We start from the raw sequence: 24,354 nt of genomic DNA, 5'->3' as shown, positions 1-24,354 counted from the left end.
GGCACAATGTCTAACTTAGACTTACCCAGTAAAAATGATGCAGAGGACTGTTGCAATCACTCTAAGAACTTTCTGTGATAATGCAGACTGCTGGCGGAGGACAAGTCTGTGAAGATCATTCTGCAAATAAGCTGCATCAATCAATATAATATAATTCTTGATTCTGCAGCATGTGGTACAGGTAATCATATTACCAATTACAATCATTGCATCACCAGGGGCATTCCATTTTTTTTCATGTATACCAACAAACATGCCATAGAAATTATAGCAAATCAGAAAACAGAAAAGCTTTTGACATATACTTGATGGCATTACACCCAACCTTCCCAGCATGCACTTTGCGTATGTCTCATTTAATTGTGTTGGCCACTGCTTTTCTATGGCATGGCATAAGATAGTTATGCAGCATTTTCTAGTGGTATATCATGGAATATCCCACTTTTCACTTGTACATTCTTGGTATGCACACTTGCTTAAAGGGTCGTGTGTATACCAAGAAAATACAAGTGGCGAGTGGGATATTCCAAGGTATACTACTCAAACATGTTGCATAATGAGTCAGCGGATGTGTTTTGAAATGCAGGACTTTTTCATTAAGAGCCGGGCACCTGGTTTGACCATCTAGAGGAAATGTTTTCTGCTAAAGAAGTTCAGTTCAAAACAGGTTGCCTGCCTGTGAAAATCAGTTGCCCTCCTGCTAAAAAAGTTAATGAAACCAATGGAAATGTCTCAGCATTTTAAAAATACACGTATTATTTCTGACTTTTCGGCTGGAACTGCAAACTTGTATGCAATCATTACTGCTTACATTCTATAGCCTGCAAATATTTCAGCAATGATGCTGGAACCTTTTGCAAATAAATCATAATTGCCTAATTAAAACATACATAATTGCTTAATCAAGTAAAAGACATTGCCCAATATTGTCATAAAAGAATTAGATGACAAACACAAGGGTTTCTTGTGCCAAGACTTTCAATGGCTCCAACTCTCACTGAAGCAGGATCTATCAGTATTGATAAATTGATGCAGAATTCAATTGTTTGTCATGTACAGAGTATGAAGCTCCTTGTAAATAACTACGTAACGTACATGACATATGGTACTTCACCATTGAATGATCACTGATCAGTTATACTCACAAGCATTGTATCTAATGCACTCTTAGCAAGCCAGCAATTGAGAAACAAAGGGAGCCACAAATTTCTAAGTCGAAGATAAAATATCTGCAAAAGATTAGTTCATATTTATCAGGTATTATAAAAAAAAAATATTAACTGAGGTTGAAAAGAGAACTAGCAATGAATTTACTTACAGATACTAAAAAAGGTAACCCTAGAAAAACCTCTGCAATGAGACGGCCATTTACAATTTGATTAAGGACTGAGCCTCCCTAGAAATCAAGAACAAAAGTATTATTGTACAATAATAAACTGGATCAACAGTGCACTCTAAGACAAAACAACAGATCAGTTAGAGAAATTACCTTGTAAGTTAAGTAACCAAGGAGAATTGCATCCAGCATACTATAAACTGCAATGATTGTCTAGAAAGAATATATCATATCACGCAGTTATTGTATAGGTGTAAATTGGATGAAGTTTTGTAATTTAATCATCGGCCTAAGTCAATGGTGTTACTAGGCATACCAAGTGCAAAAGTGTGTATAGTCACTGTCAGGACTCTGTTAGTACTGGGACTTTTGAGATAGAGCAACAACAGACTATGAACAGGACACACTTCATGACTGAGGTGAGACCTTTCATCACATCCCAATTTTTTTTTCTGGAGGACACCCAGGAAGGTTTGGAGTAACCTTAATTTCTGTGTTCTCTGGAAGTACCAAAGCCATACAGGTGATTTACCTTCTTCCTGACCCATAGGTGGGTAAGGTAAGGTTAAGTCTGCATACATGCCAAGTGGCCCACCAGGCCAGAGCTTATCCCTGTTTCTGTTTCTGGACGCTTGATCCAGAGACAAACACACTAACCATGAGGCCACCACGCCTCCTACACCTCTGGACTTGGTAGTACCAAATAACTAAGTGTAGTTCTAGTCCTCCCCTAGATGGGATGTCTGTCCCAGTACATCCTTAAATTTGCCGCTATCCAATTACACACCTGACTGTGCATGTTCGACAGAAGCACAGTGAAATTAAGCGTTCTGCCCAAGAACACAATGCAATAACTTCGGCCAGAGCACCCATAGGTACCTTGGAGTATTTATTCTTAGCAGAAATTATACCAAATTGCAATAATTAATCAAGAGCACAATCCAGGGAGTATTTGGAAGCTGTGTTTAGTTTTAGCACACAACAATCACAAAAAACCTTTGAAACTCAAAGAAGATGTACAGGTAGGAACCCATGATGCTGTTCTTTAGGAACTTACTTGTACAATCCATATTTCAAAAGGTCTGTGAACCCACAACAATGACCACCAAAAACTGAAAAGGTAAAAAGACATGACAGTGAACAGACATTATTTATCAACAATAAACAACTTCCATGAGTAATCTATCTGCAATTACAGGGTCCGAAATTAACTTTTTTCGGCAGGTGCCAACTGGTGACTGAAATTTTTTTTGCAGTCGCCAAATGGAAAAATGCGGCAAGGTAAAATGGAAGTGACCAATTGGCGGGCGGCTTTGAATTTTATTTTAATCGATTTGGCTGAAAATCAAAGTTCTTGTTTGTGCAATTATCGTGGCATGAAATAGTTAATCGCCCACTGGTGACCAGTTGTAAAATTCTGGTCGCCAGTGCAAAATGTTTAGTCGCATTGGCAACCAGGAAAGCGCAATTTCGGACCCTGAATTAATGAGTAATCACCTTATAATAAAACAGTAATTGATTATTATCAATGATAAAATGTCACTGACAAATCAAAATCATGTGGGCTTATCGATCTAGTGGATGTAAATGATATTTCTTTGGTGTCCATAAATGACTGTATGCCATAAATATCATTATTATGGTCCTTTGGAAGTTTGTGGAACAAAATGAGCATCAGGTCCATGACAGAGCAGGGGTCACTTGTGACTAAGAAGAGGTTGTCAGAGACCTCCCCACTGAGGGTCTTGGGGACATGTTCTCTAAGAAAGGTTTGACATCTAAAGGATTGAATTTACAACATTCTGAACATCAAAAAGTAATTTATAAATGGTATTTCCTTAATATCACCACGACATGTAGTTTAAAAGCTTCCCAATTTGTAAATGTCATTGAAGGATCATTTAACCTTTGGACAAACTACCCAGCACTGAAATGCACACCATGCATCAACCAACAAACAAATTAGTCATTACTGGTAGCAAGGAAGAAGTAGCTCTTTGATGAATTATTGTCAATAAAGGTTATTTAAGAAAAATAGCTAACTGGTAATAACATTCTAAGTGTTTGGCCAAATGAGGGTTCAGGTGTCCTGTGGATACCCACTTTTTAAGACAATTTTCACATGTAGCTTTATAAATAGCCCTTTACACGGTTACCTTTGCTCATTTGCATTACAATAAAACCTAGCATGTATGCGAGGCAATTTCAGGCTAATTTGTAGTTTTAGCCTGAAATTGCCTCGCATCCACGTTGGATTACATTGTAATGCAAATAAGATAACTTATCCATGAAAAGGGCTATTTTTCATTCGAACAGCCCCTATAGCGCATTTTGGATGCCTACTTTTCTGGCTAATCTGGCTAACAGCCTGGTCATTTTTGTCTATAGCAAGCCTTGCGATAATAGTCAAAGCAAGAATTTTAAGTCCTGAAGTTTAAAGATGTACAATTAGAGCAGCTAGCTTACTTAAGATGATTTTCTATTGATTCAGAAATTGTAGGACTACTTACAAGTCTTCATTTTTGTATTCAGGACAAGACCACTCTGGGTTAGCTGTTCTATTTTCAGGACATCCAAAACTGTTGAAGAAAATTAAACTAATTTATTAATCTCCAAACACCTAATAATAATAAAGATAGAGTTACTGTAGTCAAAACTGATTTATTATTTCACAGTTAATATGCAACTCTTTAAAGCTTTGTTATTGTTAAAGTTTATCAACAGTACAAGGCACTTATAATCAACTTGAAGTTAATCCAGGCAAACATTCACTGTCGTTAATTAATTTACCTTGATTAACTGCAAATCTTGATTGTTTGGTTTACTTGCCATGTATTTCACATGCCCAGCAACAAAACAGAAACAGTGTAATAAATGAAGAATATGAACAGTTGCAGAACTCATTTCGGGAATTTATTTGTCTATAGGACACCACTGAAATTAACAATGATTTGTGATAGACACTGAGTTTCTTTAAGAGGAGCTGGTATACTGCATAACCACCCTACAACTAGAAATCCAATAAAAGGTAGTCATTTTAGGAAAGTAGAAATATTTTTAACAGATCCTTGTCGTAAAAATTTTGACATAAGTATCCAAGTATGATCATTTCCTGGATAGATCACACTACCGGTACACTAACGGCATACACATACTAACCCGCCTGCTAAGTTAGGTTCTGTGTCTTGGATACTACGAACAACATACAGTACACATGACACTATCTTCAGAGTGAAACGAAATATCTGCCATCTTATACCTATAATGGAACAAACAAAATATTAAGATATCTTGCAAAACAAAATATCAGCTTGATGCTGACTTTAGCGTGTTATGATTTTAGCCTTTCACCAGAGAAACAATTTTAATTACTGTATCATGCTATCATTTAGTCACCTTTTTCGATGAACAAAATTAAGATTTTATTATGGCTTTAAAACTAGACAAATAAACATTAAATAGGTTATAACATTAGTATTTTTTTTAGTTTGAAACACATTTGTATAAAAAATTCAATAACAAAATTAAAGAATTAAGATAAAACTATTTAAAGTGAACCATTCCTAATATGGCCTCTTTGTTCTTCACAATATTCAATCACTTTAATTAAACAATTAAGGAATTGATAATCATTTATATCGATCATATTTCAAGATTTGAACACTGCAGTCATGTTATTTTTAGCTTTTAACAAAGTCAAAACAAAGCCTTACAATGATGACTTAATATAATGGTTCAGCAAGAGATTCTGTACCGTGAAGACACAAAAAATTTGGCACCAGAATTTATTTAGTGACCAAGTAAAATTGCTTTTAAATATAGTTAAATGGAATTTAACATAGTTAACGACTAGGAGCTAGTCTGGTCAGTAGCGTTTTTGTAGGCGGTTGTCAGTGTCTTGGCCGTCTGTGAGCGTTTGGTTAGCGTTTGGTGCGTTTTGTAGCGTTTGATATAGTTCAATGAAATTTTACATAGTTTATGACCAGGAGCCAGTCTGGGCAGTAGCGTTTTTTGTAGGCGTTTGTTAGTGCCTTGGCCATCTGTTAGCGTTTGTTTAGCGTTTGGTGCGTTTCTGTAGCGTTTGCAACAGTCATATGGTCGTGAGAGCCCTGGGGCTGACATTGTCCAGCGGTATATTTGGTTAGTACATGTGTTGTCGTCCCATGTGCTCGCAGTGTGTTCATCGCTCTGTTAGTGTGGCGTTGTGGATTGAATTATAGTTTAGCGGTTCTCGGCGTTCCCTCCCTATCCCCCCCTTTCTTTTCAGCATTTTATTTTATTTATTTATTTATTTATTTACTTATTTATTTATTTATTCATTTATTTTTCCACCAATGCCGTCTGGCTTGAGTGTGACGGGTGCCTGTAGGGGGCTTGGCGCGGGGGGCTCGTGGCTTGGTTGCGGGTTGGGCAGGCCAGTCGGGTGTTCTAGCGCCTTGGGGATGTGACTGCGGTTGCAGCCCCCGGGCTTCGTAGGCACCTTCCCTCCACTAGCGACTTGGGCGTTAAATTTCTTAAAAATTAACTCAATTTGATGCAATTTGATAGAAAATGCAATGGTAAGGTAATCAAGCTCTGTTTAGCATTAAGCCAACTGATCAATTCTATTGCTTCAAAAACACTTACATTTAAGAATAGAAATCTTCTGAGGTCTCTTTCTAACAGCACCAAAAAATGACTTTTCAACAATATCTAACTTGTTTATTTTAGCAGGTTTTTAATAATTTAAGCAGTAATAAATTAATATAATTTAATATACACCACTTACTAGATCTTTGATCAGTTACAAAATAGAATTTAACTCTCTCTTTAAATGACTTGTCGTGAACATAATGTTCAACACGCACCCTGTAACATTAAAACATTATCAGAGAAAACCTTGAACAGTGTATCAAAGCATTTTACAGAAAGCACATAACTAAAAGAATTGACATTTACTTTGCAGGGTCTAGCTGTTCAACGGGTGGCATAGATATATAAACACTATCTGCCGGACAAGTCACTGTACAATGGACAAGTGTTGACAAAACAAACTATGCTATCCACAGGAAAGTGATTTATCTAGCAGATAGCATTTACTTATCCACTGTTTGAACAGCTCAGACCAGATGTACATGAAAATTATCAAGCACACAACTCCAAATTATGAAATTAATTATTAAGTCAGGTGACTATTTTTGCATCAGAGAATATAATTTTCCTCCTTTGATCAATACATCTGTATGTGCAAGAACAGCAACATTTTTCCCTCATTAAAATTTGTTTGTTTAAACTTTGCATTGAAACTGCTTTTAATGCAAACCTTATTTAAAAAAGATTTTGCAGTCTCTACAATTAGTATATAGGTTTAATTGTTATCATTCAAAAGGTATTTGCATGCAGTCATCTTCCAGTTTAGGCTAATGGAGGTCTGAAATTTGAAGTGCATTGACAATGACAAGAATGCCACTCCAGTGATTAATTAAGCAGGTACTGTTTACATTCTCCAAACACAACTCCTGTATATTATGCACTTTCATTAAATTTATAATAAGCTTTTTTGCTTTCATATTATATTACTGTTTAAATTCATCACAACTTATTGTCCTCAGCCAAAGAAACAAAGAACCATTGGACTTAGGAAGTTGTCAGTGTGAATTCACACCACCAAAGAAAAAACACAGCACTAAAGGAAGTACAGAAACTTGAGCACCTAGTGAATAGATGTTGACCAACTAATTTAATATTTGAATTGCAAATCATCCTACAAAAACATTAAAATTGTAATTTGGCCAGTCCAGTTCAAGACAATTCACTAATCACTCTAAACCATTAAAACGTACTGGGTTTCTTATCGCCAAAAATTGATAGTTTCCAATTTGAAACCCACAGACATCAGAATAAATCAGGAAAATAGCTTTGGGAAAAAATAACCTTCAACGCAGCTGTTGCGTTTGAAGGTGAGAGTTCTCCAGAGAGCAACCTAAGACAGTTGAAAATAAACAAACCCAAAAATGTCCGTCGTTAATATTTACAGCTGTATTTAAAAGGACAACTTCTTGTTTTCTGAGAGTTCTACTGTAAATGTTAGCACTACAGAACACCCTAGGGCTATTATAAAAATAAAGTGGCAGAAAATATTTTTTAACTTTGTTTTAGCCACAGTAGGCGGTAATAAGAGCCTTCAAAATAAGGCTACGAGAGAACAATCTGCTGTAATTTCGACAATTTTCGTGTACGAATGGTCAAAAAAGTCCACAGGGTTTGACAGCATTACAGTTTGATGCGATTTCAATACAATACCTGTCAAGATGACTAGTCAAAAAGCCTGCAAATAACCTTTAACAAGATTATCTATTCTCTAGACAATCATCATCAATTTTGCGATTGCAATGAAGGGGAGTAACACATTACAAAGCTCATATTTTTTTCTGTTTCTTCGTGCATTTTCATTTTTTCATTATCCAGAAATAAAGTAAGCTAGTTATATGGTTAATTCACTCCAGCAAACTTGGGCAAACTTTCGAGTAAACGATGGACGACTGAGCTTACGTGAAAACAAATAAGGTATCTTGCACAGGAACTGTCCAAAACATAATACGCCTACCTTTCCTTGTCCTCGCTTTTGTCTGACGAAAGAAGATCCCTCAGTCGATACCTAGGACCAAGAGAATCAAATTCATTCGCAACAGTGGTGATAGCAACCGGTTTGGGGCTATTCTTGACTTTAGTTTGTATTCTAACTTTTCTTCCTTCGTTCGTCGCCATATTTTGTTTGTATCTTTGCAGTCATGCGCAATCCTCTGTATTGATTTTGGTTTTTTTCGCGGGAAAATCCAGCAAGGCCGCAAAACCCTCAAAACCTTCACAGATTTGAAAAATATTTCTGCGTTAAATCAGCCCACTACGGTAGACATCATTACTTCAATATTCAGCCCTCGTCAAATGCTTCGGAAATTCATGAATTATTAAGTACTTCGGCAGAGTAAACATCACACTTTCATGCGCCTGACAAACTTATGCAAGTGAAAAAAGTTAATGAAAACTTCGCAGCAGAATCAGTGAGAAACGAATAGTGTTTGCTAACGACACAAGTGACGACGTTATGAAAAATTCAGCCATGTTTCATCAATAACGAATTTCCGGAAATACAGGTCTGAATTCTAATTAAGGCAAACCACCTTTTTTGGCGTTGAAAAAACAATTTTCAATAGTTTCGCAGAGGCGTCTTACGGGCAATCATGAAAAACTCACAAGGCTTTTTCACCTAGTTTCTTACACTATTATAATCCAGTAATAATCCAGCAAAGCAATATTTCGTAATAAGCTGCAATCGGAATATAAAGTGGTTTTAACCTAGGGTCATAATGCACGAATCGACAAAGAAAATCATGCTGAAATATCTGTCATTTTTTGTTAGAACGACAACTAGCGGAATGAACGGTATGCTTCCTGTAGGATGGCAGAAAAATTACACATTGATCTTCCACAACGCATTTTCATTGTCGCTTTGTTTTCAACTGATCGTAAGATTTCCACGAAACAAGGTATTTTCTTTTTCTTTTTCGGAAACTGACGAACAGACTTTTCTCATGAAAACTGCATAACATAAACCGAAAGTGGTGATAAATATATGGAGTGTCGCGATCGTGGTTTCTTAGTATTATGTTCAGGATTTCACCATAACAAAGTAGCAGGTGAAAGTTTGCGGTTTGGGTTTTGGTATCGCAGCAACCCAGCTGAACTTCACGAAAAACAATAATTTAGTCTCGTGTTTCACTAAAAATATGTAAATTAACGAAACCCTGACTCATAAGTGTGAATAGAGAGTTTCATTTTTCCTCTCTTATTAGTATGTACTTCTCTTCGGTGACATTTGAAAGAACTTATGTGTCAATTTGTCGAAATTTATAGGTGGTCGTGTGACGCGGAATTTTAATATAGGCGAATTAAAATGTATAGTTTTGTCTCTGATGAAAACAGGTTATTTTTTGCCTAAAACTGAGAATTACAGTTTCCTAAAAAGTATTGAAGGAACTTTCCATTGCATTTCTTTTCAGTACGAAAGCCTTTCCTTTGTAAAAAGTGCTTGAACAGCACGAACGGAAACATAACTTACAGATGCAAATCTTTTTCATCCGTTTCATCGACGAAAACGAAAAAAACAGGCATGCAATGCGTGCGAACTTTCTGACAACAGTATCAAGTAGTAATTTGGATGGTCCTTTGCCGTAAGCGATGCAATACAGCACCGCTCATGCTTGAGATGAGAACTCTTGTGATAAGAGAAATACGATATGCCGCTTTATAGTCAGCATGAACGGATACGATTCAGATCCAAATGAATTTTTTAAAAACAAACAAACAGACTAGCGACGAAGTTGCTATGAGAGACTTTGTTGGACAGAGACCCACAACGTCAATGATGTAGGTTAGGTGCTCAGGGCCAAATTACAATGAGCCCCCACCGCCGAGCCTGTTCTGGTTTCTCCGGCTATGTAACATAAAGGAAATGGGAAGATTGCTACTCCTCCTGAATGAGCTTGCCCGCCAAAACTAGCACAAAAGCATTTTTCAGGTTGCCTTGTCAATCTGCCGCTACTCATTTATGCCCCTGGGTGGAGAGAGGCAATGCGGAAGTAGCTTGTCTCCCCAAAGTGTCGCCCAAGAACACAGAACAGAAACCCCCACCGCAGCACTCGCACCGGACCACTCAGTCCAGGGTTTAACACGATATTTACCTCTCTAAAATTTTTAAAAGCAGAATTTTTAATAGATAGACTGTCTGATTTTACTACAGCTGGTGTGATATGATATTCACAACAGGCTTGAAATTTTCTACCTGTCAAATTGTGCATCAAAACCTCAATTTATAATTTCTTGACTGACGTCGGTGAACTTCAAGTTGACGAGTTAAAATCATGGAAAATAACATGAAAATTTGGTTTTTTAACGAGAACGTGACTTATCTGAAAGATTCGGGAAAAGATCAAATTTACAAGGACATCAAATATTTAATAAAAGGGCTTTTATGCCGTCAGAAAAGCACAAATTAAGGAGAGCATACGATTCCATTAGCGGCAGGGTATTGAGTAATTCTTTATCAGATGGACTGGTTTCTTTACAAAATATCGCAGCGGGAACCCCGTTAAGATAAGCACTTTGGATAAAAAAGAAAATTCGGGTTAGTTTTCAGTTTTCAGATGAAAAATGGGAATCTGAAATCCTCATGATAAGGGAAGATAAGAACATCTCAACTTGTCGTTTTGATTTCTTATTGTCAGGACATGTAACACGAATGCCGCATCAAGAGAGGTATATTACCCTCTCGTGGTCGCATACATTATTAGCTGAAGACGACGCAAAATTACCAAAGGATGAAACCTGTCCACCGCATAAATTATCTTTGAATAATGAGAAGTAGGCATTCCAGGTTGTTGTCAAACATCAACCCACTAAGTCTGATTTCAACCAGACAACATGCTGATCCTAACCATTTTCTGGTGCCCTTCTTAGGTTTGCAACTATTACCGATGGTATGAACAAAAAGTGAACTTCACAAATTTGCCGGTTCTTCCTCTCTGTTAGATCACATGTGATAAACATCAGCCGCGACTCTCCGGACTAAAGGCAGGCGGCGAGAATATAAACGACTTGACTATCTCATGAATCTCGTCTTAACCCTTGACCTAGATCCAGATTCTTCCAAAGGTATCATTTTTAGAATTGTATGACTACTATCCCGGCAGAACAGTAAAGAGAAACTGTGGTTTGATCCTTTGAGTAACAAATGATATGTGAATAACTAGGCTGTCTCTTGTTTAACTAGTTGTACTATGGACTTGCTGTCGGCTAATTTGAATTGTTTTCTTTTTTCTGTTTAACTTTGTCGCTATAATCACTCTCCTGAGTTAATGAAAAATAAACACTTGCAGCTCTGAAAATTCACACGAAAAATAAAATAAATTTTTCACTTGTTCATTTATTCGGTGGTTCAAACATCTCGATATCTGCCCGGTTGTAGATCTAATATCTTCATGTTAAAGCGAAAAACAATTCAGCCAAGAGCTCGCATTAACATGACGGAGTTAGCTTTCCTGTTGTCAAAACATTAAACTCATTACCACTTGCAAACTTTCAGTTCAACTCGTTGGTCACTAAACCTTTTTCCGCTTAGAATGGACCGAGGCTGAATCGAAATACGGTGCGGTTTAACAATGAATGATTGTTCAATTCATAATTCACATCCACCTAGTAATTTTTATCACTACTCGGTTTCATGTTCGTTACATGATTCGTTTCTCGCGTTAAACACTTCCCGGATAATTATTCCTCACAAATTTTAAGCTTGTGAACAGTATATGCACGCCATCGCGTATCTGCTAACTTAAAAATGATTTTGATTAAGAAAAACAGCTTGTTGGAGAATATATAGCATACACATGTTGTGACACATAATTTATAGAATGATGTTAAAACCAGAAAATATCATAAATTAAGGTATACCGTGTAAAACAGTCTAAGGCATTTACGAATTGTTTTCGAACACCGGCCGGAATATTTGCGATTGCAATAAAAAATCAGCGGTGTGCGAGATCAGCACCAAAATGGCATTCATCGCTAGTGTTATGTTGCTCTGAAAGACAAACAATAAACTGTACGTTTAATGTTTGGTGAATGTGTTGTGCATGTGTTGAAAATGCAACTCCTGATCGAGCAAATATGTCTCAAAATATAGATGTAGAAAATAAAATCGAATCTAGCAATGATCGACATTCTTAAGTCGATGGCCGCTCGGTTCTGATGTAAAAAAGAACTTTCTGTATGGGGAAAAAGTCACGTTGCGGCGTTGCCAGCGTATGGGCCTCTTCGTCTTCACGCGTAGCAGCGCATGATAACATAGTAACTCCAACCACGTAGCGAGGATGAATGTATTTTACATATTCAAAATGTGGTTTGCGTAAAATACCTTGGATGGCTTGCTAAACTGGGAGGAAGAGGTGGAAGCAACATAGGAACATCGTCAGAAGTTTGGCGAGCTGCCGTATTTCCGTTTGCCATCTTGCAATTTTTGGTTAATCTAACGAATTATGAAATTTCCAAGCGAGCATATATTATTGATCAGCAATATGAGGACAATATGACAAACGAATGGCTTCCAGCGGCTTCATGGGCTCCTTTTGTAAATTCGACCAATTAGATGACAAGGTGATCGTCAGACGGACAGGTGATTGAGTTCTCCTGTTGAATACATTTGTCAAATATATTAATAATACTTGGGAATAGCACTCGCTTGAAAAATTACTTGTCCTAGTGTTTCTGTCGTCAGAGACCCCAAGAACGATGATTTGTATCTCAGTAGTTTTTTAATTGCCACCTGCGCATTAATTTTCTCTCGACGCGTCAGTGTTTTTGTCAATATTTTCATCGCTTTTCCATTTAGAGCGCGCAATTGTCCACTAGTGACTGTAAAATTTATGGATTAAAAGATATTGTTTTCAAAGAATATTCTAAAGACAGCATTGTTTATTGCCACAGGCGTTAGAAATTGAAGAAGCGAAGAGATTACCTCCAAAGTATCTTATCTCATTCACGCTTATGACCACAAAGGGGATATGCACTTAAAATATATATTTTCCTAATGTTCTAAAATATAAACACAATGACTCCTTGAAGCGCTTGGTGAAGACAGCAGCACTCGTCACATGGAAACATTTTGCCTCCAAAGCTCAGCAAACATCGCGGTTTCTGACAGTTAAATATATTCTTCAGAAATCCTGGTAAAATGTGCTTGTATTTTTGTGTTCCCAGAAATCGTGAGTTTCACACAAAAGAGAGACAGTTTTTAGTCTATTTTTTAATTGTGCGCAAAATTGTTTCGAAAATTAAAAATCATGCTGAGTCTTTTCTTCTGAGTCAGAGTAAAATATTTCTTTCTCTGCCTTTTAATTTCGTTACAATGAATCAAGAACTCAATATTTCATGGGCGTTTTATAATATACATAAACGTGAGATCTTTGCGAACAAAAGAAAAAGAAAACGTCTTTTCAGTGATTCTGGTCAACCTTTTTTACCGACTTCCGTAAGAGTAATAGCATTGATTACTTTGTACAAAAGAGAAAGTCTCTTATCGGAATAATAACACGGGATAAGCACTTAAGCATACGCCTGTCTTTTAGTTACTTTTATTTTTTTATCAGTGAAGATTTTTTCTACAACGTTTGTTGTAAGAAATTGAAAAATGATCAGGAACAAACGACAGTGAATCCTTGTTTCTTCCCTCTCGCAGTAAATAGCCTCCGAGTTCAGGCCGAGCCGAAATGAGCTCTTACTTGAGAAAACAAAAGTACTTCTTAACACGTTCAATCTGCAAACACTTGTCTCTTTTAAAATGCTTAATTTATTCCTCGCAAGATATTCAAGAGATGTTGTTATGTCTCAGATTCAACCTGAAGAATTGCGTACTGAAGATCACGATCTGAAGACGTAACTCAATAGAATGTTTTCTATATAGTCTCTGATTCGTTGCTAGTTACGTTTCAAATTGGAGGCAAAAATTAATGGATCTCGGTGAAACTACGTCATTGGTTATTCGGTATAGAGTGTATTCTTGGTTGAAAGGGCCACCTCCACAATGTCACGCGTTTCCTATTTTTTCTTTTTTATTTAAAAAAAAAAAACAAACAAACCTCATCGCTAGACTTATCATACCGAATTTAGTGAATACGCGAAGTTTCGTAAGAACCCATTGGAAGCTCATGGAAATATGGGACCCCCAAGTTTGCCATTTCTGCAAAGATCTACATGCTATAGGACAAGCGCTTGTCCTATGACATGCATTTTTCTGTAAAAAAAAAATGGCAGGTTTGAGGCACCAGGTTTCCATGAGTTTGTAATGGATTCTTACAAAATGTTGTATATTTAATGAGTTTGGTACGATGAATTGATCTATGGAGGTTGGTTTCTGTTTATATCAAAATTGTTGATATTGCGTGACATCGTCAAAGCGGTCCATTGCAACTCTCACTCTCGAGAGAGGAAGCATGCAGGCAAAACAGTGACGATGGTTTGCTTGTCAAGTTAACAAGCTTTTCGTTTTTAATACTCCGTTTTCATAAGTTTTACGAGAAACGTTCAGAATAACAGAAACGTGTTATAAGTCAATCAAAAGTCGAGGGCAAATAAACACAAAGAGTAGGAAGGACGTGGCTGTTATTTTCTATTAATTATTTCTCGTGATTGATTCATGATCTCACGTCATATAGGCTGCAAGCAGTCTTTTTCTTTTCGTAATCATTTTATAACGCACACGCAAGAGGTAAAGCAACGATAATGCGACTTGGACACTCAAGTTTTTTTTCCCGCTTAGTGCAAGAACGTGTGCTTGCCACGAATTTTCCTTCGTTCTTTGTGTTGTTTTTTCTAAGTTGTGATTGGTCCACCCACTTCTATGTAATTGTTTTGTTTTTGGTTTAAATGAGACACTCCATATTGAATATCGCCTTATTGGCCAAAAATAATTGCAGTATGTTGCACGCTGCAGCACCTAGTGAGCAGAAAACCGCAGCAGTCACATGCAGTTATCACATGTGACGTGTTTATGGACTCAAGTAGTGAAAACATTGTTCTATTTTGACTAGAGACTGAAAGTCACGCGAACCGCAAGAGCAGCAGTGTTTGATTTTCCTTTTTCTCTCGATTTAGTAAATCATGCAAGAGTTGGGTTGATTGAAGAGCGAGAGATGTCTCAAGCAAAACTGCAGCTGAAGTTATCCTGGTAGGTAGTTCGTAGATGGCTTTGGAGGGTGAGGGGACTAGCAGATAACAAGTTGGTACTAGTGCTGTATCTCCCGTCCACCAGTGCTCCGCTCCACAGTTGGTGAGGGAATATCAAAACACCTTTTACGAGAAAATAGTAATAAATATAAAATCCATTGTCAAATGAAAGGTAAGTTGAGTCACGAGATATTACAATGCAGCGTCCATCGAAATAAAAGGCCAAAAACCTCGACCAAAACAGCGAAATTCAACAAATCGTGGGCGTAATTAGTGATTCTTTTTCGTTTTAATGAAAACAAAACTAATATTGGTGTTCCTAGTTTGCATTACTGAGCATCTGAGTGACTACGTGAAATTAAAAAAAAAAGCGCTTTTGCCCAAGCCATTTGTTTTTTCGGGACATTTTTATTACTTATGCACACAGGTTAATGCGTCATACAAATTGTCAACATCACTGACAGCTTTAATTCTACGCTGGCTGAAAGACTACAAATTGGTAAATTATAATGTAAATTTCCTCTAGTGGCTGGAGTCGCACTGTTAAGAACGTTAACTCTTGAATAATTTTTCATTTACTGTATATAAATGAAAACGTGGAATTGTTGCAATTTTTAACCTTGACAATAACAGTTTCCAATGACTACAAATTGTTTAAACAGCCCAAGTAACAGCCCAAGGAAATTCATTTTGTCTGATCAGAAAAACGCCTTCGGCTGTAAAACAGATAGCGAGAAACTATATTAATTAAAAGGAAGCTTCAAAAACATTAGTGATGAGTATTTTTCCCCTCCTGAGTTTCTGATCTCAAAGTGGACCTGTGCAGGCCGTGTTTACGCTGTGACAGCTATGCATGATTCAGGCAGTGGTTTGACCGAGAGAATGAAAAAGATATCAGTTGTTTTCTTGTGTTATTTGCAATGTTACAATTGTGAGCGACAGTTGCCCTGTATGAAAAATTTGAATAATATCTACAGAAGGCTCATTATATTGACGTCGCTGACTACAATTTTATCTTAAAGTACTTGTAGTAAAGCTGAAAATATTTTTCAGTACCGTTTGTTAAATATGGACTGGATATAGGCGGGCTTCCCTGAAAGTTCACCGCTTTTTCGAGTGGGAACATTATGAATTGTGCAGGAAGAGATGGTCATGCTATGTAGAAATAGCTAGGACATTCTAAAATATTGCATAAACACTTAATTACGATCGATAGACCGCGTTAAAACATGGACAGAGGCGAGGTGAACAGAGAAAGCTTTACCACAAAACATACAATCAGCTAGTGAATACGTGAAAGATACTGGCGTTAGCAAATGTCACTTCGATCAGTCTAAGCACACGCATAAAATAGCGAAATTCGGATTTATTCTAAATAAATATGTTTCGGAGGTAGAATTTGCAAAATTAAAAGCTTCCGATTCTTCGCGAGACAACGAGCGAGATTAAAGGACGTTCGACTTTAACACCCAACATCTTAGCAATAACTGCAGAACTTCCTTAGTAAATGAAACACTGATCGCAACAAATTCTACTTTCTGCCTAGCTCAACCAAACCTTGTTTCGCTGTCGGCGGGAGTGAGTAAGTCGCGGAAAATGGATCTTCTTGGCGCGGCAGATTCACTTTGGGATCGCGCTTGACGAGCAGTCTCCGCAGATGTGGAAGCCATTTATTGTCGCGGAGAACACATCACGGTGAAACTGTGTCCGTTTAAATGTTCCTCACCAAACTTTAAAGTGTTTATCCACAACGCTTACAACGCATGCTCCAAAATCAACAGCTGTTTACGAATTAATGTAGCGAATGTTTTCAATTTATGCATGTTGTCTTGTGATGTTTTCGGTCCTTGACCCTCGGACTTGTTTTCTTCTCAAGTTATTAGGCGGTGCCATACATGAACCATCAGCCCAAATTATCGTTTGATTACATAAATGTCGTTTGGGGGTTTCGAGTTCACTTCTAATACCCCCAATTAAAATTTAAAAAAATAGGGTAAACTCCGAGTATTCTCTTGTGAAATATCCTTTTGTCGCCAATATTGAATGCGCAATATCTTCATGTGAAAAAAAACCGGATGGATACAATGAAAGTAAACTTAAGGCAAAGGGGTTTTAAGGAGTGGCGGAAAATCCTAATTGTATACTTCTCTTAGCAGCTGTTCACTCATACCTAAAATATACACACTCGCATAATTGCTAAAAAATAATTGCCTCAAATCATAATCTTTATTTATATGGCGCAGGAAAATGGCTTTTACATCGTCGTGAAGCTTTTATCTCAAGGACACCATGTACAACCTTCATTATGTTGTAAAGTTCGAATTGCTGTGCAGACGGTGTAATTTTCAACCTAACGTCTAAAAAGAATTATATCGTTAATAAGACATTGAAATGATGTTTACTTACTTGTTTGACATTTTGACCTGCTTGCCCAATTCAAGGCCCCTTTTTACCGACTCAGAATCAGTGTTTTCTTAGCAATAAATATAAATGAGCTAGCTCAAGTGCCGTTTCCTCCTAAACCGTCATAAAATCTGATTGATGCGAATGCACTTGAAGGTTGTACCACTTCCAACGCGGGAGTCAGGGCTTACTATGATCGGCGACGTATTTTAAACTGGCTGCTCACAAAAACTCTTTACTCACTCGCATAAATTGAATAATTTCTTTTGAAAATTAGTTTATTTATGTTAAGGTATACCACATAGAGATTCGTGGAAAATTGCAGAGCTGAAAGAAAGGTGAGAAATTGAATGGCTATTTTGATCTCAATTGACAAGTCAGTAGAATAAATGATTCAGCCCTTATCACCTGGTTTCGGTTTCCAACATTCTAAAGGTAGTAGATATATATACGTATTGGGGAAGACTGAAAAAACGTTTTTGTCCATAGAATAGCTTTATGTGAATATCGCCCTGTTACAACCAGTTGAAACTTAGTCGCAGAAATCCTTGTTTTGACGTTCTGATATATCAATTCACAGCTCGCTTCACAGACAGAACTCATAAATTTATGATGCCCTTTTTATCGTTAATTTGTCTCTGTTTCTTCTTAATAATATTACTATCATACACTTGTCCCCCCTGCATTTCTCAGTGGGATACAAAATGTTTAATTTAAGCTCAAGTTTCGCAAAGGAAAAACAACATTTTTGCTGCCGCACTAAAATGCTAGCAGTTACGTCCCAATTTATACATCGATTACAGTTGACTTCTACTTTTCAAGGAGAAAGACCCAGAGTAAAGCCTTTGAAGTATGAAAAAATTTGGACAAGTTTTGCGCCTAAATTATGAATGCCTTTCTGAACTGCTCTTCTCTATTGCGAGCAAAGAGTATTGCGCGAAATGCAATTTTGTCCGCCTTGTCAGTTCTAAACTTTCGAAACATGCAAAGTAAAAGTACCTCACAGCATTTTTCTTGTTGATCAACCTGAGCGGACATTTTAGATTGGTGCGGTGATAACTGCATGTTTGACGTTTGTGTTGGTTCAAATTTGCAACCGTGGATAAATATGCCTGGGTTTCTTTTAGACAAAATTAAAATCATTTTAGTTTTAAACGTCAGGGTTAGGGTTATAGATGCTAAAGCGCTTTTCGCTGTTTTCGTACAACTTTACAAAGCGAATAAACATGTTTGTGTGGTTTTGCGCTTTGTGCTTTCGATTGGCTCACAAATCGCGCATTTTAATTTATCCTGACCAACAGAAGCTTAATTCCCTTTTGTCAATCAAGTGTAAAACAAGGACTAATCAGTCTTGATTGGCATACAATCAAGGTGTCGGTGCTAACTTTGATTATGTTTCAGTGTTACAACTTTTTTAAGTTGCATGTATTAAAACCAACTCCAAGGTTATTATTCTGGCCAATCAATAACTCATGTAAATAACGCAGTGAACCAATCAGAACTTCTGAAACCTAAAGCCTAGAATTGGTAATGGTAATGTACTTTCAAGACATATGTTGTTAAAAGCACTTTACAGTTCAAGTCAAAAGTGAGGTTGTAAGTCAACAGTAAAATATGCTTGCATTCTCATTGAGATAAAGTAACAGTTTGATTTATCATCATCATCATCATATCATCAGTCTTCATCGAGGTATTTTCTCAATTCATGATTATTAAATTCATGAGCTATTAATGGTATACCAGTCCCTGATATCATAGAATGAATACAAAAAAACGTCGTTTGTGGAAGCGCTCTTCGAATGTCAGAGTGACATGCCTAGCTAACCCTCTGAGGAATGTTAAGCCTCCAAACATCAGCTTCACTAGTAGGGTCCTGGCTTCACAAACTCCTTACGCCGACGCGGTGCGACAGTTTTGTTGGTAACTAATAACCTGTTCCACTTAAAAATAGTCTATATGCGTGTATGACATGTATATACAAGACTGTATTGGTGGTATAGGCTGCACGCCTGTGTTGCAGGCTGGGAGAGGCGAGAGCCGAGGAAATGGAAAGCACACTTTGCATAGATATACTTTACGGCTGGTTCTCGACTGCCACTAACCTAATCCATTTGTCACCATGAACAGTACTGAATTTCTATTACGCGAAAACAAGAGAAAATCGATCTTCTTTTGACGAAAACAAATACAATTACAGCTGCTGTTCAATAGATTTGTGGATTTCAAACTGGCCCACGCATTATGAGCCCCTCATCATAATTTGCTCTAGTTTACAATCGTTGAAACCAAGTTGTATTGTATTAATCTCAGCACAGGAATATTTAACGTAAGAGAAGAAATGTGCAACCCCAACCTAACAGAGGCATCAACAACAGGAAAAATAACACTGCTACTATTGAACATCACAGCAGCTGACTGTGGCGGGAAACAGTTGAACAAAACTCTGTTACTTTAATAACGTGCACTGAACATTAGAATTTTTTCAAAGCATACGCCTATTTCATGTTTTGTTAAACTGAGAAAAACTGGAGAAAAGGAAGAAATGAATTTTCACTTTATCCAAGAATTCTTATGAGATTCTTTATTTCATCGTTTTAAACCATTATGCAACGAGTTTCTACTTATGTCAATAAGTTCCAGAGCAAAGAGCAAGACACACATGTAATGCAAACGAAAATCAAAGATGAAAAGCAAAAAAAGCAGGTAACGAACTGATCTCCAGCTTCTAAGGCCCCATTCACATTACGCCGGAGGAATTTGAAAACGGAGTTTTCACTCTAAAAACAAATCAAATGTTTTCCGTCCACACTCCGCCGGAGGAATATAAAAACTCAGCAATTACCAGTCAGAGAAATCACTTGGTTATCGTGTTGTCATCGTTTTCGAAAAGCTCCGTTTTCAAAATGTTTTCCGTCCACACGAAAACGAAAATCTGCCATTTTTCAAGTTCCTCCGGTTTGAGGAGCGTTTTCGTGACGGATTAGTGCAGACGGTAGTCCTAACCGCAGAAATAAAACTGCGTTTTGAAATTTCTCCGGCGTAGTAAGGACACCGCCTTGCAATCTAGATTGTTTAAATTAAAGAGAATTTATTTATAGATCACAGATGCGTGGAATCCATAAGCTGCAGCTCAGTGTCGTCATCATCAAGATCCAATCGATTGTATCTTCCATTTCTGTTGTCAAGATGACTGACAGCTGTCAGTGCTTCTTTGGCTTTGTGAAACGATTCTCTCACATCTCTGCTGGTTCTGCTAAGCTGAAACGCCTCGTTTACCTTCTTCTTTATGTCTTCTTCCACCACAACGTGTAGTTTATCGTGGAATAACCTGCTGAGTATCTTTTTCTCGAGTTCGTTGAAGTCGTCACGGTTTGGAAGCGTATCATCCTCAAAACAGCATCTCCGAATGCAAACGAGGCCCAGCGAAAATAGAGTGGCCGCGATCAGGATGCCGAAACCAAGAATCTGGGACTGCATGTGCAGCTTAAGAACATTCCGCTCAGTGGGTTTCTGAGGAGTACAGATAACATAACATACTTTATTTCCTCACAATTAACATTAAAAATTACAGCTTTTTTATCTTTACCGTATACCTTTTCGGTTGATAAATATTAAAGGTAGAGTATGGGGGTCAAGTAAAAAGCGAGAACCACTGATTAGCGATGAAATAGGAGAAAAACATGTAGGCCTTCTGTTCTTACATTTTCCTGCATGTTAAATTAACTGACGTTACGAGTATTAGTTGTTCCTGTTTGCTTAGCAATCCACCGGTGGCGAATAAAATTCAAATCCATAACAAGCTTTTCCGTGAACACACTGATCGAGTCCACTTACATATGACCAGCTAATCACATCTACCTTTTCTTCTATCCCAACGTTTCGATATTTCAGCTTTCCATGGAAATATTTTCTTATCTGGGGATGTTCTAGGTTTAGTGTGTACACCTTAGGGCAGAGAAGATGCACTATATCAGACTACTGAAGTGCCAACTTATCAATAGCATGATCAGTCAAGGGCACATTTAGGAGGTGGAGTAGATTGGGTGGCTAACCACTCCCCCCCTTCTTTTAGAGACGCCAAAAAAAAAAAAGAGAAATGAAAAAGATTGTGTATATTATGACAGAATTAAAGACAAACACTCTGGACAGGCACTTCTTAGTAATTTCTAGTTTGTGGCAGTATTTGTTAGTATTTCTGGTGTAACAGTTTTAAATTAGATTCCAATTCTCAAATTGCAACGTCTTTGGGGCATGTCTCGTGGATTTTGCAACCCCAAGGTACCAGCCACTCCCTTTAAAAAATCCTGTATCCGCCCCTGTCAGTGTTTGTTCTTTCTTACCTGTGAGATAATCGTGTCTGGAATATTGCTGTAGCAAGTTGCACTAAACGAGCCTAAGCTTGAACACACGAGAAAGTCTCCGTGCAATAAGGCGATGGTAATGTACGCCATGGGTGGAAGAAATGGCTGAAAAAGCTTAGACAGCGACTTCATACGGTAATTACATCTCTCGTTGGCATGTTGTAGTCTACTCGTCTTGAGTATGGACTGCCAAAAGCCTTCACTCGTCATGAAACCGAGGCCCAAAAGGAAGAGGGCGGGGCCTATCATCATAACGAGGCTGTACATGAAATAATTTCTGCAGGGACATCTGTTGCGAGAAAACATGTTTAGTAATGCGTTAAATACATAAGTTTTGATATGCTTTGAAAAGCAATTATGATCCTGACCAATAAGAGCAGAGATTTATCTGCTCGCAAATCAAATGCATAACCTCATGCTAACTTGAGAATTTGATTTGGCGATATTTTCCGCGCTTTACTCAAGTCTACTATGCCACTTTGATTTATGTTGGGGTTATCGCTATTATAAACTGAGTGGAAAATTGCAGATTTTTAGTTATATGACAAGGGAGGTTTGGTTATTTTCGCAGCAGTAACTGAGTAAAGTTTTATTTTACACTTTCTTGGGGAAAGGAAATTGGGAGACTGTGATTCACATTCCGACGAAATAGCGAAATGCAATTTCGATTTTTTTCTTCAGAACCACTATACAAGCTCTAGAAAATGAATTCAATTTAAATATACACGTCAAATGTTTGGTCACGCGTCTTTCTTAAAAAATTAAAATTATTATGTCTATTTTTCACATGTGGCATTTGATCCACAAACAACTCATAAGAAGTCACATCGGAAATATTTTGTTTAATTCGTGTTATCATAACATGTCCACTTGGCGTGAATAAAGTAGTCAGCTTGAGTAACAAAATTAATTTGTTAAAAAAGGCAAAACTGAGAATCTAAAATTTTAGTTGATTCAATGACAAGACAAGGAAAAACAGGAAAACAAAATATGGACAAAAGATCCGTCACAAAGCTATTACGTATGTTCCCTTGAGTAGCAATCAATTATTAATCCACATGGATCGGTGGTTAGGACAAAACGCGACATGCAAAACTGATCACAAAAATCAAATTAAAGGACCAGCTGAAACCAACAGAAAACGAACTTTGATTTCTATGATATTCAGATGACTTTTGCGAAACTAGAGTCCATGCAGTTTCTAAGATAGATGTTGTTGCTCTGGACAGGATTCGGGGTCGACTTTTAGCCTCTTTTTCACTGTTCCGATGTAGGAAATAAATTCAATGTTCCTCGCTTGAAGCGGGGCCAGCTGTGAGATTTCTATTTGCTGAATTTCTTGTCTGAAACAAAATGGTATAAAACCAGTGGGGAGAAAACTATTTAAGCGTCCTATACAGATTTAAATTTTCAATTACTTTTAACTTTTGACTTGAATGATAAAGTTGTTCTCACTTGTATATTATTTATTTGCGCTTGGTCATTCACGAATGAAAGCAGAAATATCTTTCTTTTAGCGGGTGGGAAATTGAAAAACATGGTTCCGCACATTTAAACGCAATCATGTAAGGTGGGACCATCTTACATCACCGGGTAACAGGCCGAGGAAGTTATTATTCATAAAAAAATAGGCCGCTTACCTGAGCAATTGTGTTCTTATGAATTCCTCAAATCCATAAACTATCACAAGGATGATTGAATTTTTAATAGGTCCTTTTGAGTGTTTGAAGCGCCTTCCAAGAACTTCCAGCAAGTTTGCCATTATGGCTTTCACCTTGAACCAAGACGTCGATGCTTTCGTAGGGATATCAACTGGCGAGGCTGACCTATAACTTGGACTGTTTTCATCCGCCCAAGTCGTTAGCCTATGAAAGGTCTGTGAATAATTATCTTGTTAGGCGAATTATCTGGGGATGTTATCAATATCTTCAGGTATATGGTTTGTATTGTTTTGAGGTATTCGTCTGGGTTTCCGCTTCTTCCCAACTGGCTGAAAAGTTAACCGCAGGAATACATCTCCATGAAAAGCCGGACGAGTTTTGTAGAAAAAAAAGTTTTGACTCTTCGTGAATCTTTTATGTGTGTTTTTTACATGTCCGAACAAGCAATTCCACGACACAGATTCTAACGGACGATTAAAAGGAGGTTTAAGGAGGTTTTAAGAAATATTTGAAGACGGTCATTTTGAAGGAATTCACGGTTTTTTTTTTAAAAGTACAGCTACCATCATCATTGAAACCCCTCCTGCAATTAGAAATTTACTTCGAAAGAACGTTTTAATTTTCATTTTGATGAAGGTGATCGAATGAAAAGAACTTAAAAGTTACTGAGAAACCTTAGAAAAAGGGAGAAAACAGAAGAAAAACAAAGTCTAGACCTTTTAGATTGAAAGCCATATCATGTATCTTTTGGCATTAAACGGGTCAACAAAGGCAGCACGTATTCAACAGAGGGAGCTTTTTTGATACTTTAAGGGTATTGATCCGAATAAAACATGAC

The 24,354-nt window shown here is 37.3% G+C and overlaps 2 protein-coding genes and 1 long non-coding RNA gene across 5 annotated transcripts in view; 1 reads left to right on the top strand and 2 right to left on the bottom strand.

Annotated features, from left to right (window-relative positions):
• LOC110056783 (potassium channel subfamily T member 1-like) overlaps positions 1 to 17,696 on the bottom strand; it is a 34,378-nt gene extending 16,682 nt beyond the window's left edge. Inside the window, exons 1-10 of one of the 3 annotated variants that reach the window (XM_089275100.1) lie at positions 17,498 to 17,696; positions 7,923 to 7,973; positions 6,105 to 6,184; positions 4,496 to 4,595; positions 3,847 to 3,915; positions 2,394 to 2,448; positions 1,490 to 1,549; positions 1,319 to 1,396; positions 1,146 to 1,229; positions 26 to 120 (exon numbers count right to left, since the gene is read on the bottom strand). In XM_089275100.1, the coding sequence (XP_089131226.1) occupies positions 26 to 120; positions 1,146 to 1,229; positions 1,319 to 1,396; positions 1,490 to 1,549; positions 2,394 to 2,448; positions 3,847 to 3,915; positions 4,496 to 4,595; positions 6,105 to 6,184; positions 7,923 to 7,973; positions 17,498 to 17,508 (683 nt within the window). In that variant the 5' untranslated portion in view covers positions 17,509 to 17,696. Of the gene's footprint in view, positions 1 to 25; positions 121 to 1,145; positions 1,230 to 1,318; positions 1,397 to 1,489; positions 1,550 to 2,393; positions 2,449 to 3,846; positions 3,916 to 4,495; positions 4,596 to 6,104; positions 6,185 to 7,922; positions 7,974 to 12,284; positions 12,454 to 16,648; positions 16,898 to 17,497 lie in introns of those variants that run through there. The other 2 variants (XM_020763319.2, XM_020763322.2) reach the window with 2 other exon arrangements.
• On the top strand, positions 14,967 to 21,598 carry LOC149102278 (uncharacterized). The gene is made up of 2 exons (XR_016202494.1): positions 14,967 to 15,092; positions 20,593 to 21,598. It is a non-coding gene; the product is annotated as an uncharacterized LOC149102278 (long non-coding RNA).
• On the bottom strand, positions 19,647 to 23,691 carry LOC110056581 (calcium homeostasis modulator protein 5-like). The gene is made up of 3 exons (XM_020763091.2): positions 23,496 to 23,691; positions 21,835 to 22,144; positions 19,647 to 21,004 (listed from the first exon to the last, which is right to left on the bottom strand). Exons 1-3 carry the CDS (start codon positions 23,615 to 23,617, stop codon positions 20,594 to 20,596), a joined length of 843 nt encoding a protein of 280 aa, XP_020618750.1. The 5' UTR covers positions 23,618 to 23,691; the 3' UTR covers positions 19,647 to 20,593.
• Positions 23,692 to 24,354: the final 663 nt, after the last annotated feature.

This window comes from Orbicella faveolata, unplaced genomic scaffold (genome assembly GCF_042242905.1).
Source record: "Orbicella faveolata isolate gen_17 unplaced genomic scaffold, um_ofav_v1 contig_36, whole genome shotgun sequence".
Lineage (NCBI taxonomy): Eukaryota > Metazoa > Cnidaria > Anthozoa > Scleractinia > Merulinidae > Orbicella > Orbicella faveolata.
Note: the sequence above shows the minus strand (reverse complement) of the source record. Positions and strands in the feature narration are given on the sequence as shown.

What these genes read in the sequence shown, in the direction of transcription:
- LOC110056581 (XM_020763091.2), bottom strand. Translation starts at nt 23,617, where the DNA reads ATGGCAAACTTGCTGGAAGTTCTTGGAAGGCGCTTCAAACACTCAAAA. An exon ending in ATAAGAACACAATTGCTCAG is followed by an intron (nt 22,145 to 23,495) that starts GTAAGCGGCCTA and finishes TTCTCGCAACAG; the next exon opens with ATGTCCCTGCAGAAATTATT. An exon ending in CAGACACGATTATCTCACAG is followed by an intron (nt 21,005 to 21,834) that starts GTAAGAAAGAAC and finishes TGTACTCCTCAG; the next exon opens with AAACCCACTGAGCGGAATGT.